This window comes from Saccostrea echinata, unplaced genomic scaffold (genome assembly GCF_033153115.1).
Source record: "Saccostrea echinata isolate AGI-Se365-2 ecotype Australia unplaced genomic scaffold, CSIRO_AGI_Sech_v1 ptg000009l, whole genome shotgun sequence".
NCBI classification, from domain to species: domain Eukaryota; kingdom Metazoa; phylum Mollusca; class Bivalvia; order Ostreida; family Ostreidae; genus Saccostrea; species Saccostrea echinata.
The window spans coordinates 22,280,679-22,296,019 of NW_026889758.1; the positions used below are offsets into that span (position 1 = coordinate 22,280,679).

The window sequence follows — 15,341 nt, forward strand, 5'->3', positions numbered from 1 at the left end:
TGAATAGCACTTTGACACGGTGGCCCGAAAGCGTCGTGATTAAGTCCACTGTGTGCGTATTTGATTAGAAATTAAGAATAAAGTCATCCTCTCGTTACATAATTCGACACGTGACGCGTGATTCACATTTTATGACTCATTCAAGATTTTTTTTTAAAAAAAATCAAAAAAATCGTGCATTCCATAATTTTAACTTAGAATCAATACAGGTTATTCTTCTTTATCCTGATGTCTGTCTATCGGACTGACGAGTAAGAGGTAGTATAAAGAGGTATTTATATATATTTCAATTTTTTTAAATTTTGATATTAAACTATAAAAAAACAGCAAGTGCTTGTCTTTTATAGATTAGTTTATGTTAATTTTCAGTGACAACATAATCATAAGGACATAGAGAAAAAAAATCAACCGCAAGTCGACAACATTCTGTAATACACAGTAGAATAAGTAATAAGATTAAGCCCGCAAATAGCTTTATCTTTGTATTTTTTTTTTCTGTATCTTTCTTGTCCCTCCCCGTCCCCCATCACCCAGGATCTAGATAACAGACGGTGCTACTTCACGCCGTAATCAGCCCTGATGGCGTAGTGACTTGGCTTTGCATCTTGATGACAATAAGAGATGATGACTTGGCTTTATGGCTTTATAAACAATCAATTTTACCGGATAATGCCATAATTTCCTTGGTATCATTCCGTCATCGACCTGTAATCTTTGCGGAAATCGCCAGAACGTTTTGGCGAATCTCCGTCAGTCGGACACTTCAAGATTCCAACTTTATATAAATAGTATCTCAATGTAACTGAAATAGAGGTATTACGGGAATGTTTTTCAGGTAGTTCAAGAATACGTTGATGAATGTAAATCCCATTATCTGATTTCCATCGTAAGTGTTATAATTGTTCTTGGTTTGAAGCCAGTCGTTTTCTTTATTTGTGGAACAAAAGTATCGAGTGATAACTTGTTTAGTTACAATTGAAAGGCAAAATTGTGAATTGTACAATCTAAAGTTATTATCATCTAAATGGACACAGGCATCTACCAATATTTCTGGGGAAAGCTTAATAAAGAGCATATTATACGGAGACAATGCGAATGAATCATTTTGTGTTTAGTGTTTTTTTAAATATTCTTTTTTTACCTTGACATAATATAGCCAAGATTTTCAGTTTATTGCTAGTAAATATTATAGATACCTACAATGCATATACCTTCATTTTGCTGCTTGGCATCTCTGCACCAAGCACTAACTTACAACGCCAAAATGATATAGAGTCTAGGTCGATGTCATGGATACTCTTGGCTTTGTTCATTGATCTTTTAATCTGAATTTTAAATTTCTTCTTTCTTATTCTCTGTTCCAAGTTGACTTGGTTGCATGCCGACCACACTGCAAGTTCACTGTTCGAAATTCGCAATGCGACTTCCTTTGACCACTTTTGTTGCAAGTAATTAAACTTGTGTCCACAATACTAATAAGGAATTATATTTATTAGGAACAAACACACGGATAATACAGTTTATCTCCATGAATGAGATGGCTCATTTTCACTTTTCAAAACTTTTACTTTTAAAATATACGTTTAAAATTGATTTGTAAAATTCAACTATGCATGTAAAGACTTTTTGCTTCATTTTTTTTTCTTCTTAGAATTCTAACTTTAACGATTTCACTGTTTTAAAAATGTATATAATAAAAATATTAAAGGGCACACTTAAAGCACATGAAAATTTAAGATTACTAAGTAGAAATTATTTTTACAAGAAAATGATTTACAAATTCCATTTTGATTTAGAATTTTAAATAATTAAACATTTTGATCACATTAACTTATATAAATTACTCTGGAGTATTTTAATGTTAATAGATATTCAGTATATTGGTAATAGAACGTTTTTGTTTTCTATTTTTATGTTCTCTTTTTAGTAGGATACATTATTCCCTCGTGACGAACTCCTAAAAGCTATAATGACACTGCATAACAAAGGCGCAGCGTCTTGATTGCTATTCAAGCTTACTACTGAGAATTTAAGTAATTTTAGGGGACAAGACCAAAGAGAGAAGTTTTCGATAAACAATGCATACATGTACATAAATTATCTTCTCAGCCAAAGATATAGTGATTCTAATAGCTATAAAAACTGAAACCTCAAATCCCATGATGAAGTAGGAAACTAGGATTCTTAAACGAAATAGAGTGGCGATATGAAAAATATATGAAATTAGAGTTATTTACAGAAATAAATTGAAGTGTAAAAAAGGATTTAAAACAGATATCATGCAACACAAAAGATAAAAAAAAAAAAAAAAGGTTTCATGCAACACAAAAGATAAAACTGGCTTCATGCAACACAAAAGAGTGGTCATTTAGCAAGTTTCATCTATTCGTCGTCGAGTAACATATTTGTCGTCTAAGTTCTTTCGATATTTTTTTTTTTTTTTTTTTGAAATCTTTATGTGCTAATGTGTCGTGTACGTAACGCATGATTTTTCAATTTTTTCGAGGAAGTAACTTTCAAATATTTCAATAATGCTTTTAACTTTATATAACGGTCAAGAAACCGCACATGTATACAACAAACCATTTCACTTTCTGCATCGTGTTCACTACGGAGGTTAAAAATGACCAGAGAATGAGGAGATTTTAATGTTAGATGAATGTTAGGCTTGGTATTCTGTTAATTTAAAGATTTTTCACTTCGTGTTCAACTGGCCAAATTTCGAGGTCAAATTCATTCAATACTTTCATTTCGAAATCAAATAAACTCTCCAATTGTCTAATTTTTGTGATTTTCTTACATTAGAGTATATGTGGTATGTTCAAGTTCTATCATTTGTAATCTACAAAATAATGCAAAGAATTATTAGAATGCATCAAATCAATATTGAATTGTATAAATCGTTACAGGACAAAGAAACTCGTATCAATAATTTGATTTTGGCATTCTTATTTGCTAATGAAAAGAAATGTAGAATATATCGTATTACTTCCATTCAAAGAGAATTCATGTTTAGGAATGTTTGGTGTTCTTTAAATTTTATTTTTATTTCATGAATGATGAGTCAGACAATTCACTGGGGGAAAATTCAGAGAGATTAATTTACATTTTGCCCTTAGATTTCTAAATAATTATTGTTTAATTCATATTTTGTGTTATCAAAAATTCAGATACAAATGATCATCGGGAATTGAATCTGCATTATAATACTTCACCACTTTTGTCTAAAATTAGCAAGCTATTACAGAATAATGACAATCTCCCTGGAATACTGAGGTGATTCTCAGATGACAAGATTTTTAAAGTGAGAAGTTTGTCATTTTTTCTGCATCATTGTCTGCGATTACGGCGACCAGCGTCGATTTCTAATTACAATCTAGATTGACATCAGTCCGCCAAAACCCAACGAGACTAACGACGCCTTTTTCAGGAAATATCCCACATTGTTCTCCGCGCTTTTTTTCCAGCTTGCGTGTTGATGGGCATTATGAAGTTTACATAAACCTTATCTGTATAAAATGAATTTTCACGCCATCTCAAGCCGGCCGCTGCACCAGATCCAAATTATACGAATTAAAATAATGGCCTCCAGGTATTCATTTCACTAACGTTCATAGCCGTGGAATGCCGGCGAAATCCAATACAACGTTTCTCTTCCGTTTGCTGATGATAATAATTTATAGATTATTGTTCGCAATGCTTTATGGAATATTGTCATACAGATGTTGACATTATGCCCAAACAATAAAGTGCATTTCTAAACAAATATCAAGTCTGTGGCGAACTATTTTTACCCGCAGGGATAGAACACCCATGAACAACCTTTGCCATTAGCATAAACATATTAAAAAATAACCTTACGTTTTCATTTAAATTACCAGTTTATGTTTAACCGGTTAAAATTTCAAACTGTAACCTAAAACGAAGAAAACACACAGCCTCTTCAAAAAATACATTATTCCGATTTTGTTTAAGGAGGCTCATTACATCATTTTTTGATGACGTACTACACAGAAAAATAAACCTCCATTATTTCGTCCGTTTTCTCCTGGGGACGAATTGTACAGGTTCACTTTGCTGATGATCTAAATCTTTAAAACGCTCTAAATATAGACTACATGCGATGTTGTAAAACAATGGGAACTTGGTAACGGATTCATAACCAAATCACGAACGAAGAAGGGTTACTTTTAAGTGGAGACCAAAGAGAATGACAGTCAAATCTTCGCCACCCAAGTAGTGTACAATGTCATAGCGAAAGCAGCAAGTTCTACCACTGACAACATGTAGGTATAGAGGAAATTCGAGTTGAAATCTACAACCTCGAAATAAATTATAATTGACTTGCGCTTTTAGAGAACTGTACTCTTGTTGGTTTGTGTGCTTGTCTTTATTTCTTTGAAAAATGTATATTTATTCTAGAAATTTTAGCTTATTCTGAATCTGATATGTTCGACCGTTCCTGAGTGTTTTGAGTCAGGGGGATTTAGGAAAGATAACTCTTGCAAGTGGACTTTTTATTCCAATTATTTTATAAATTGGAATTTTCATTTCCTTAAAACATTTTTCATTCAATTTGTCACTTGTTATTCATTAAAATACATTTCTTGTCTATTTATAACTGATTTTCCAAATTATTCATGCACAGATTAAGAAGAAAATCACATTAATTCTTTTTTGGGAGAAAATAATTTTTTTCTAATAAAAATAATACTGAATATTATGAAGTGTTGATATATTTCTTACATATCTGAAGATGATATCCATCGCTTGACACTGAGATTTCTGCAATACTATTAATCAGGAACTTGAAATAAAACATTTTACCAAAATCAGAAGAAAGAGTAAAAAATCTTTGAAAAATATTTATCATATCATAACCTCCATTTGGATATTTGAAATCTTCCTAAAAAGTGGTGCTGTAATGAAATCTAAAATAAACTGTGGGTGTAATGAGCCTCCTTAAAAAATTCCAGCCACTTTTTTGTGTCTTATTTATAAAGCATTTATGAACTATGTGGAGGAAACATGTATCTAGGAGTTTGCGCTTTTTCAGTTATTTGAAATGTACATAAATAGCTGAAAAGTCTTCATACTTGCAAAAAAAAAAAAAAAAAAAAATACTGAGTACTCACCCATACCTTTACGGAAGCCCATTTAGGACCTATCAAAAATATTTTTGAATTCGATATAACGAATTGTCGAATTTGTTATAACGAATTTAATTCGTTATAAGATATTTTTTTTAATTCGTAATAACGAATTAAGTTTGTTCCAACAAATTTGTTGAATTCGTTTAAACGAATTCCAAAATTTGTTATAACGAATTTATTTGGTTTAAACAAAATCTAAAATTTGTTACAACGAATTAAAGTCGTTTAATCAAATTCCACAATTAGGGCTAGTAGAAAAGTATTAACGAATTCAACAAATTTGTTATAACAAATTTAATTCGTTATAACGAATTCAAAAATTGTTATAACGAATTTAATTCGTTATAATAAATTTTTGAATCCGTTATAATAAATTAAATTCGTTTTAACAAATTCGACAATTCGTTATATCGAATTCAAAAATATTTCTTGATAGGTCCTAAATGGTCTCCCGTAGGATACTGTGTAAAATGTAAGCGAAAACGTCGCTTCCGACCCCCAGTTGCCCGCTAATGTGAACATATATTTACAAGACACCGCCAATCATATTCCTGAAGATGATTTGACTACTGCATAAAATGTAGGCGTTCTAAGAACAGATTTTTGTGAAAAACATTGTCTTTCGACCCACAATTGGCCCATAGGTGAAAATGAAAATTTCAAAACAGTATTGCACATCTACAGTACACCACCAATCATATTCCAAAACATGATTTGGCTACTGTAAATGCAAGAGAGTTCTGGAAACCAGACTTATGTGAGAAAAAAACATCGCTTTATTGCACATCTACAAGACACCACCAGTCATATTCCAAAAGATGTTTTGGCTTTTGTGAGAGGAGTTACGGAAACCAGGTTTTTGAAGAAAAACGTAGTTTTCCGACCCCATATTGGCCCCCAGGATTAAACTCGGAAACTTTATTGCATAACTACAGGGCACCATCAATTATATTCCAAAAAAAACTGGCTACTGCTAAGAAAGAGGAGTTTTGGGGAGAAAATAACGTGGCAGACGGACGGATACGAAAAACAACATATTATCGATTTGAATTTACTCTAGAAAGAGCGGGTATAAATTATACAATAGAAATTATGAAATATACATTATAGAAAATTTAAATCACCATGATGTACATTTTTTCAATCGATTGCATTTTCATTATTTCATCTATATTTTTTTTTTTTAATGAGTCTTAACTTTTCTTAAATCTACGGTAGACAACACGAATAAAGGAAAACCTTTTTTATTTAGTTATATTACACACTTTCCTCTTTTGAACAGAGAGTTTTCTGGAAACTTTTGAAGCACAGAAAGATTTCTCTCTCTTCAGTTTTCTTACCCCTTATTGTGCAAGTCAGACTTAGAATTTAATGAAATGTTTATGCAAACAAATTATGTTACTCTTTTTGCCTGCAGATGTGCAGTAAGGTTTCGGAATTATCCGGAGTTATCCGGAGAGTCATTAGGGCCAAAAACTATTGTTTTTTCGACAAAATCCTGGTTATAAGAACTCTTCTTACATATTACACAGTAGCCAAATCATCTTTTAGAGTATGGATTTTTTTAATGTCCCATAGATGTGAGGTAAGGTTTTGAAATTTTATTTCATCCCGGGGATCAGCTACTGACAAAAAAATTCAAAATACGATTGTTGTACAAAACCCTTTTCCTGAAACTCTTTTTTAACAGAATTTATGTTTCATTAAAGTATTTAATTCCAGACTTGTTTTGAAATTATTATATGAAATTCTAATATTAGAGGCCCATTTGCCACATACTCACTGAGCTTTTTATGCTCAGATCAGTTTGAAAATGTATCAAATTGCGTGCGGGTATTACTGTCTTATGACATCGTGTAATCTCTTCTTTTTTTCAAATGTAATATCAAAATTCAATTCTAGACTTATTAGCGAGAAGGAAAAAAAGAGGGTAGACTAAAAATACAATGGGGACTCTAGCTTTTGGGCACTCTAACAGTAACTCTACAGAAACTCTTGTATTTAAATGGTCTAGAGGGTTTTTGAGAGACAGGGGTAAAAGAAATAATTTTAGTAAATTATAGATATACACAGCATAGTCGCTAAAATACAATACCCGAATGAATTTCTTAGATGGAATAATCGCTGCCTTGTGCAACAACCTACACAGTCATTTTGACGCACTCGTGGCGTAGTAGCTATAGGGCGTTTGCTCTAGAGTCGCGGTGCAAGGAGTAGATCCTTACGTCGCGGGTTCGAACCCACTGCGGAACATGGAGACCGGTCCTTCGGATGAGACCGCTTAAACCGAAGTCCCGTGTCGCAGTAGGTGCTGGTGCCAGCACGAAAAAGATTCCTCACTGCATGCCCAATGGCCCTGAGAGCCGAGAATAAGTCAAAATTTGCAGCCCTCCACCGGCAAGTGGTGACGTCTCCATACGAGTGAAAAATTCTCGAGAGGAGCGTTAAACAACTAACAAACACTGTCATTTATAATCGACACAGCCAAAGCAACTCCTTCAGTGTTAACATTTTTCCTGTTTTGTAAATTTCCTATTTTTTAAAGCTTTGTTATAAGTCAAACACTATGAAGTTTTGTAAAATTATATCTTATATACCATTTACATGATTTTGCGTGTATAAACTGAAATATATTAAATTTTTCAATTACTATCTTTTTTTCTTCATTTATTTATTATTTATTTATTAAATATTAATTTTTTAAAATTATTTGTTTATTTATTTCTTTATTAAGTTTTCAATTAATCGATTTTATTTATTTATTTATTTATTTATTTATTTATTTATTATTATTTAATTCCTCAAAAAAAGACTACGTATTACAAAATACTTTTATGATGTAGTCACATTGCTTCATGTGAAAAGAAACAGCAAGATATGTCGAATTACCTCCCACCCCTTATTCAAACTAATAATGAAAGTTTATGAAAAGACATAGTCTTAAAAGACATCTGCTGTGAACGCTGTAAGCAATGCTGCTCGTAAAATACCAAAACATGCCCGTCAACATTTGGCTTTACGATTGGTGGCGCGCAGAAATTGATTAAAACAATAGCAGCTCTCCGGGAACAGATGGACGACGAAGACATTAGACCCGTAAACCTCTATCAGACTAAATATCAGTCATCGCATTTCCTGTTCCTCCCATCCTTTTGTGTTGTAAGCTATCTACTGAAATATACATGTACATACACATTCAGATTATAACGTCGATTTTTATATAATTATCCTTTTCTCCTTTTTTAATGTGAAATTACTTCTTGAATTTTTTACTACAAATTATTGCAATATATATACGTGTTGTTGCATTGCTCTTCTAAATTAAAAACTACATATTATTATGAAAATTTATCAAGTGTGTATATTTCTTGGTTATGCTAGATTATGCTTTATCATTTCCATGTAATATGTTTTTGATGGAGTTCTGATATAAAATGTTTCATTTCAGAAAACTTTAAGGTGTCAGTTATTTCCAGAGACAAGTTACAATTTGGATGGATAAATTATACATTTTTAATATTTCATTTAAATGATATTTGGTTTATTTTCTTGTATATTTTAGACAGATAATTTTGACAAAAAATTTGTTCAAATTATTCTTTGCAAAGGGAACTCCTGTGCTTAGACTGATGTAAATATATAAACTGGAGCAGCTTTCAGAACATATCGACTGATGTATATAAGTGTTTTGGTCTGTACTATGTTTCTAAACTATTTAAAGTCACCTATTTAACATCATTAACACTGTTAGCCTTGATAATCTTATCAAGAATCCTGACTACTCACGTACTGGAATTCTACGACCGTGTCATTAGAAGCTAAACATAGCTATTCGATCAGTCGTATTGATTTTTATTGTATTTGGAGATACATTTATTGACAAATTAACAGTTGGTAAGTCCGCTTACGTTATCTATTACTGCTTGTAATATGCAATTTTAATTAAAAAATGTCAATTTACAAATAAATGTCGATTCATGCTCTAGCATCGGCTCTCAACCAAAAAAATGCAAATGATGTGTGTCATAAAATTAGAAATTTTAGAATTTTTCAAATATGATATGGAGATGTTTGAAATGCATTTCATTAAACGCTCAAACATGTTCAACAGGATTTGTAATCAATGCACAGAGGATACCTGTTTTATTTAAATGAACGATTTATGCTATCAAACAGCCTGTGAAAATTTAGATTTTGGTATAAATGTCGTCGGATTTAGATATGAAGTCATATGTTACATTTAAAATACATTGTTAACTTGACAGCCATTCTACAAAACTCACAGACAAAAAGACCTGATTTTGCAAAGATGCTAACATTTTGACTTTTTAACACTTTTTAGTTGATTTTTAATCCACACCATTCAGGTATAAAAGGTCTATCAAAAGCTGGGGTAATCGATTTTTTGTTTGTGATACTTTTGAAAATTGACGCTATTCAAAAATGATGAATATCGCAAAATGGAAATTGGGCAACTGGAAGTAGGTACACCACAGTCTACAATTACAAGAAGATTTATTGTTGCAAAAAGCACCATATCTCACCTAAAAACAGATGCCAACAGCATGGTACAGCAAATGTTTGCCAAAAATAGGGCAGACCATGCTTGACATCAGCAGCACAAGGTCGCTTCAGTGGTTTGCGTCATCCTCCCGACGTTCAAAAATGACGTCGTCTCCAGCATTATCTATCCCTGAACTGCACAGAATATCAAATAAGACCGTTTGCAATTAACTAAGGGATGCTTGAATAAGAGCCCAGAAAACCTATTCATTTCATTGTTCTGATCTCACAAGACCGCAATAATCTCAGATAAACCATAGCCACAGCAACACCGCTGAACAGTTTGGTTTACCTACGAGTCCAACATTTTTATTTGAAAGCCTGATGGAAGAGTCAGAGTGCATAAGGTTCGTAATGAACGATTTGCAGAAAACTGCATCCGTGAGGTTGATAGATTTGGTCGTGGTAGTGTTTAATAGAGAGAGAGAGAGAGAGAGAGAGAGAGAGAGAGAGAGAGATGAACAATGAAAAATACACATATCTTAAACACATTCAGATTTAAAGGGTTGACCATTGTCTTGTCATCAGTAAAAGCTTTATTTGATTTGATGTAGCATATTTGTTTTTACCATATTGAATTGAAATCATGCAGACCCAGACTGTTTGAGAAGTGAAAATTATTTACAGGATGCATGCAACAAACACACAGACCAATGCATAAGATCTTCTATACAAGATAAGAGCTATTAAAGGTGACATATGATATATATGTACTTTATGTATTTTACGTTCAGTGGCTACTTTATTCACGCTTTCATTAAGAATACCATACAATGTACATTTTAAATGCTTGTATGCAACATTAATCATTCAAACAACTTGATAATGCTTAAAGTTATTCATAGTCATCTCATCGTCCGTGCATAAAATTTGACCTGAATATTTTTCCAAAAACTTTTTGGGGTTGCAATATGTGTTGATCTATCTGCCTTCAGTCACATTTTCATTTTTTTAAAGGCGTCAAAGGGATGCCAGCCATGTTGTAAAAAAAATCATGCTCTGTGATCTTGTACAAATATTCTCATAATTATATTTTCTGGTCATTAAACTTATGACCAGTTTTATTCTCGATGTCATTTTCCGTTGCGCGCCACGGCAATAAAAGTGGGTCCTCGTGGAAAAAATTATTCCGCACAGAAATTGATCATGTGGGTTGTTTGCTAAAAAACTTCTTGAAGTCTAGTGATTTTACTATCGTACAAAAAATGTATTAGCAATTGGGTCGTAATGCTACTAATCAAACCCATTAGGACAATTATCAAACAAGGCAACAGCGAGGCTTGATGATAGACTCGCGACGAATTCGAGCCGGGCTAAGTAGGAAGTGTCGTTTAATGGATTGCAATGTTCTTAATTTATCACAGTCAGATGATCGGAGTTTGACTACTAAAATACCGTTTAAATAGCTTTTGTTGACTAAGGTAGATCGATTTATATGATTTTATGCAGTTAATTAGTCTTGATATTACTTGATAAGCGTCAAAAACTGGCCGCCGGAAATGCGTTCCGCGTGATAACATTCGAGTCCGATATACCGTATTTTTTCTAATCCTGAAATTTGAAGCGATCGGCATTCCTTCGGATTTACACTTCTTGTTTACCTTTCATTTTGATTAATATTCTGTGCCTTATCAATCTTCAACCCCCACTTTAATACTGTTGTCATAAAACAACTTTCTCAGTCACTGAATCACCTCCAGTATAATACTGTAGGTGTTGTCAGCTTCATATTGGAAATGTGTTATCAAGAGCTATGAGAAACCTTTCAATTGGGCTACTCCGAGTTTCATTAATCATATTTGACAGATTATGCTAATGTTAAAGTCAGGTTAGTAACTTTTAGAACATCATTTTTTTTATTTACAAATTAGTGTTTTGGATCAATATCGCATTCTTTATCCACGCTGCATTATATTTAAACTCCCCTGAAGCAGGATACAGTTGCAGGAGAAAGTTTTTTTTTTCTTTTTGGCGTTCTTACCTATAAAAAAGTCGGAAGGACCTAAAGGTATCAAACTGCATTAATTTTAATTGCCAGTGCCCTTTGTATTTTTGCAGGATTATACAGCTATGATAATTCACATACTTGATCTTATTTGTGGCAATGTGCTGTCAAAATATCATCAATACTACAGTATCTGTTTGTGTGATTCAGGATACTTACTACCAAATGTTAACAACCTTTAATAAAATAAAAGGATCAAAAACTCCGTTCATCATAAGCCGACTTAGTATGATTGCAGTGTTCCAGAACTATGGCTAAATCAAATTAAACAGTGGATGCCTGCAAACTTAATGTGTGTAAATAAATCCAGAACTCAGGTGTGACACTTCACCTGGCGAATGGCACAGGTAAAATGTCAATCAAGCACACGCCAGACATTGACAAGTCCCATAAGACCGTTACAATTATAAAGTCATTACACGTATAGAAATCAATCTTTATTAAGTAACAACGCATCTCTTACAAAGGTCTGCAATGGGTGAATGAAATACAATCTTGTTTATTCATAGCTCTCTCTCTCTCTCTCTCTCTCTCTCTCTCTCATAAACTGAATTTTAACAAAATACTAGTACATGAGTAACAAAATAAACCAACAACAAAAAATATAACTTAATGAAAATGGAAACATAAAATAACGTTTAAATAAAACCAGTGACAAGACTTGTTAATGTAAAATATAACAAAATATAAAAATAAAATAAATAAAACAAAAAATAATCAATAAAGAAATAAAAAGATCACAACATAAAAAATAGCTTCACACCTATTGCTTTTCTTTCGTAAAACTCTGTTTCTTTCCAAGTAAAATGTTTAGTATTCTGGATAACTTAAAGCAAAACATAAATAAATAAGTAAATAAATAAATAAAATAAAGGCTAAAATCTAAATCCTAATACTACTAGACTATCTAGAATAAATTAAATTGCACTTGCCCGGCCTAGCCAGATAAAAAAATGTATCACAATCTATTACAACATGAAGAAATATGTCGGTATTAATAAAATATATCTATATTGTTCTATTGCACATTTAGTAATATTGCACTTGGTAATTAAAATATTGCACTTAAATATTGCACTCTCGTAATATAATAATGCACAGATCCACTGTAAAAATAAAAATTTTAAAATATATATATCAATTATTAAAGTTAAATAATACATAAAAATAACAAAATGACAATTTCATCTACATAAGTATGGCTTAAGAATATAAAACATTTTTAATACCTGTAAATAAAAATATCTGTCTTTTAAAAAATAATAATATTGAAGCAAAAATATTGTGAAGCAATCATATGAAAATATATACATGTATGGGGGAAAAGGCACATATGCACAACTCTTTCACGTTTAAAATTTCATTTAAAAAAATATACATTTTAATTGCAGTCAGGCACAAACGGTGTTAAGGCACCGTCTTATTTACATATGGCGAGGGAGGGATGAGGGCATTTGAAGAAGAATGACCTGCCTATTCTCGGTTGGATGACATTTGTTAATATGTCTTGTAAGGCCTGGTGAACTGCTGAACGAACTCTCGCAGTACTTACACACGTACATATCTGGAACTCTCGTCTGCAAACTCTCAAATGCATTTTGAGGGGAGACAACCTCGCGACACAAGGGCTCTTTGCTTGATAATTCTTTAGTGTTGTTGGAGCGCAATATTTCGTGTCTTACAGAGTTGTCGTTGCGCACAATTTTAGCAGATTCACTGTGAGTTTGTCGATGTTTTCTTAAGTAAGCTTGTCTACGGAATTTCTTTTCGCATATTTCACACTTAAACTGTCCTTCGCTGTTGGAAATGCTAAGGTTCGTCGGACTGGAAATACTGAGGTCTGTCGGAATCAAGAACATGGCGTTATCCTGTTTTGCCTCATTAAGGTTGCCACTGTGTACAGCATTCTGGTTTGAAGGTAGAATTTTTGCCGGCGCGCTCTGCCTGTTGCTGATTGTGGGAGGTCGCGGTTTGTGCCATCTCCTGTGAGACGCAAGATTTGCCGGACAGTTGAATACCTTCCCGCATTCCGGGCACCGATACTCCACGTGTACAATGCGGGAACACCGATGCTGGGCCAGCTGAAAAGCGTCCTCGTAAAATTCCTTACACAACTGGCAGATATAGTCTCCGATTTTGTTATCAATTTTTTCAAGCTCTGCTCGAGCCTCTGGAGTAGCTTCAACGAAGTTGTACGTGCTGTCAATGTCCCCATGGTATATCACAGTACCTTCTTCCTCCGGAGAAAGGTGTTTTATGATACAGCCCGAGACTGGAGATGTCGTGTCCTCGTCAAAATTTATCTTCCGAGCGGCCTTTGGTTTCTTGATAGGTTTGTTCTTATTTTCGTTTCTTCTCTTATTTGGGCTGCTCTGATCCAGTGATTTTGGAGAGGAATTCCCGTTACTTGGAGAGTTGACACTCAGTTTCTCAAAATTTGAAAAGTAAAGTTGTGTACTCACTGTCAGAGGAGAGCAGTGCGGCTTCTCATAATTATTATTTTCTATGTCCTTTGAGAAATTAGTTGGACTTGCGCAATATCCGGAATCTGGAGACCCAAATCGTGTAATATCGGCTTCCAGGTCTAGGCGCTCACCCTCCGAATTTTTTCTTTCCCTGTAGGACGCTGCTCCTCCATGGTTGGTTCTTTTGACGAGAAATCCTCTGGGCATGATGAAAACTGGGAAGGATGAAATTCTTCTCAGTCCTCAAAATTCCAAATTACCATCAAAGGCGTAAATGCGAAAAAAAGTTATCGAAAGGGGGGATTTGGTCAAGTTATATTTGTTGTATCAAAATTTTTATCTTATTTGCTTTGTTCTCAAGTTCTGCAATGTTAATCACAACAGTTCATCTCAGCCTGTATAGTTATTGACCAAACCCGCAGAAATAGCATCACATTGCCTTTTATAGGCACGCTAAGACTAAGAGAATTTCTCTGAATATTCATAGACGAGACACGCCCCCTTCGAGAGCCCAGCCACTGATATGTACCCTCTTTGTTTTGTGGTACTCGCTTTTCGCAAATTCTGATGCCAATTTTCTTTGTTAATGGTGCGCACTTTTTTCTCATAGCGCACTACATGAATTTGGCGCTTGCAATTGTTCTATAGCGTGTGCGTTTTACTTGTACAGGTGAAACGAGCGATGATTAAAGTTACAGAAGAATCAATAAAGGGAATCTCTTTAATCAAAACAGTTATGAACGGTAAACTTTTTCTGTTTGTAGAACTCGGCAAAATTCTTCTACAGAGTACAGGCAATCAATAACGAATAGATTGACTAAATGTCGTTTAATAATATCAACAACACGCAATTTGATAATATCGATATTTGCATTCACAATTAAAAATAAAACCATAGAAAATTTTCCTGAACTAAGAAACTCACGCTCTTGTACGTGATTTCATTCACGTACGTAAACTTCGCATAACATAATAATTTAATATTTTCAATATTTTTCTTTGTTTCAAATTCATTTTCTGAATATTAGTTTATAGATGCGTTGAAGAAAACATGCATAAAAATCAATAATTTCTTGTAATTTCTTCAGAGTAAAGTTTAGCTGCAAATTCGCGCGCGCGTTCATTTGCATACAGCTGAGAACTTGATCGCACAGG

General features: G+C 33.3%; 1 protein-coding gene across 1 annotated transcript; it reads right to left on the minus strand.

Moving 5' to 3' along the window:
* Positions 1-13,001: 13,001 nt before the first annotated feature.
* Positions 13,002-14,768, minus strand: LOC133183455 (insulinoma-associated protein 1a-like). Its single transcript, XM_061318414.1, has one exon. The coding sequence runs from the start codon at positions 14,391-14,393 to the stop codon at positions 13,146-13,148; it is 1,248 nt and encodes a 415-aa protein (XP_061174398.1). The 5' UTR covers positions 14,394-14,768; the 3' UTR covers positions 13,002-13,145.
* Positions 14,769-15,341: the final 573 nt, after the last annotated feature.

Coding starts and splice junctions, on each gene's coding strand:
- LOC133183455 (XM_061318414.1), bottom strand. CDS start 14,393: ATGCCCAGAGGATTTCTCGTCAAAAGAACCAACCATGGAGGAGCAGCG.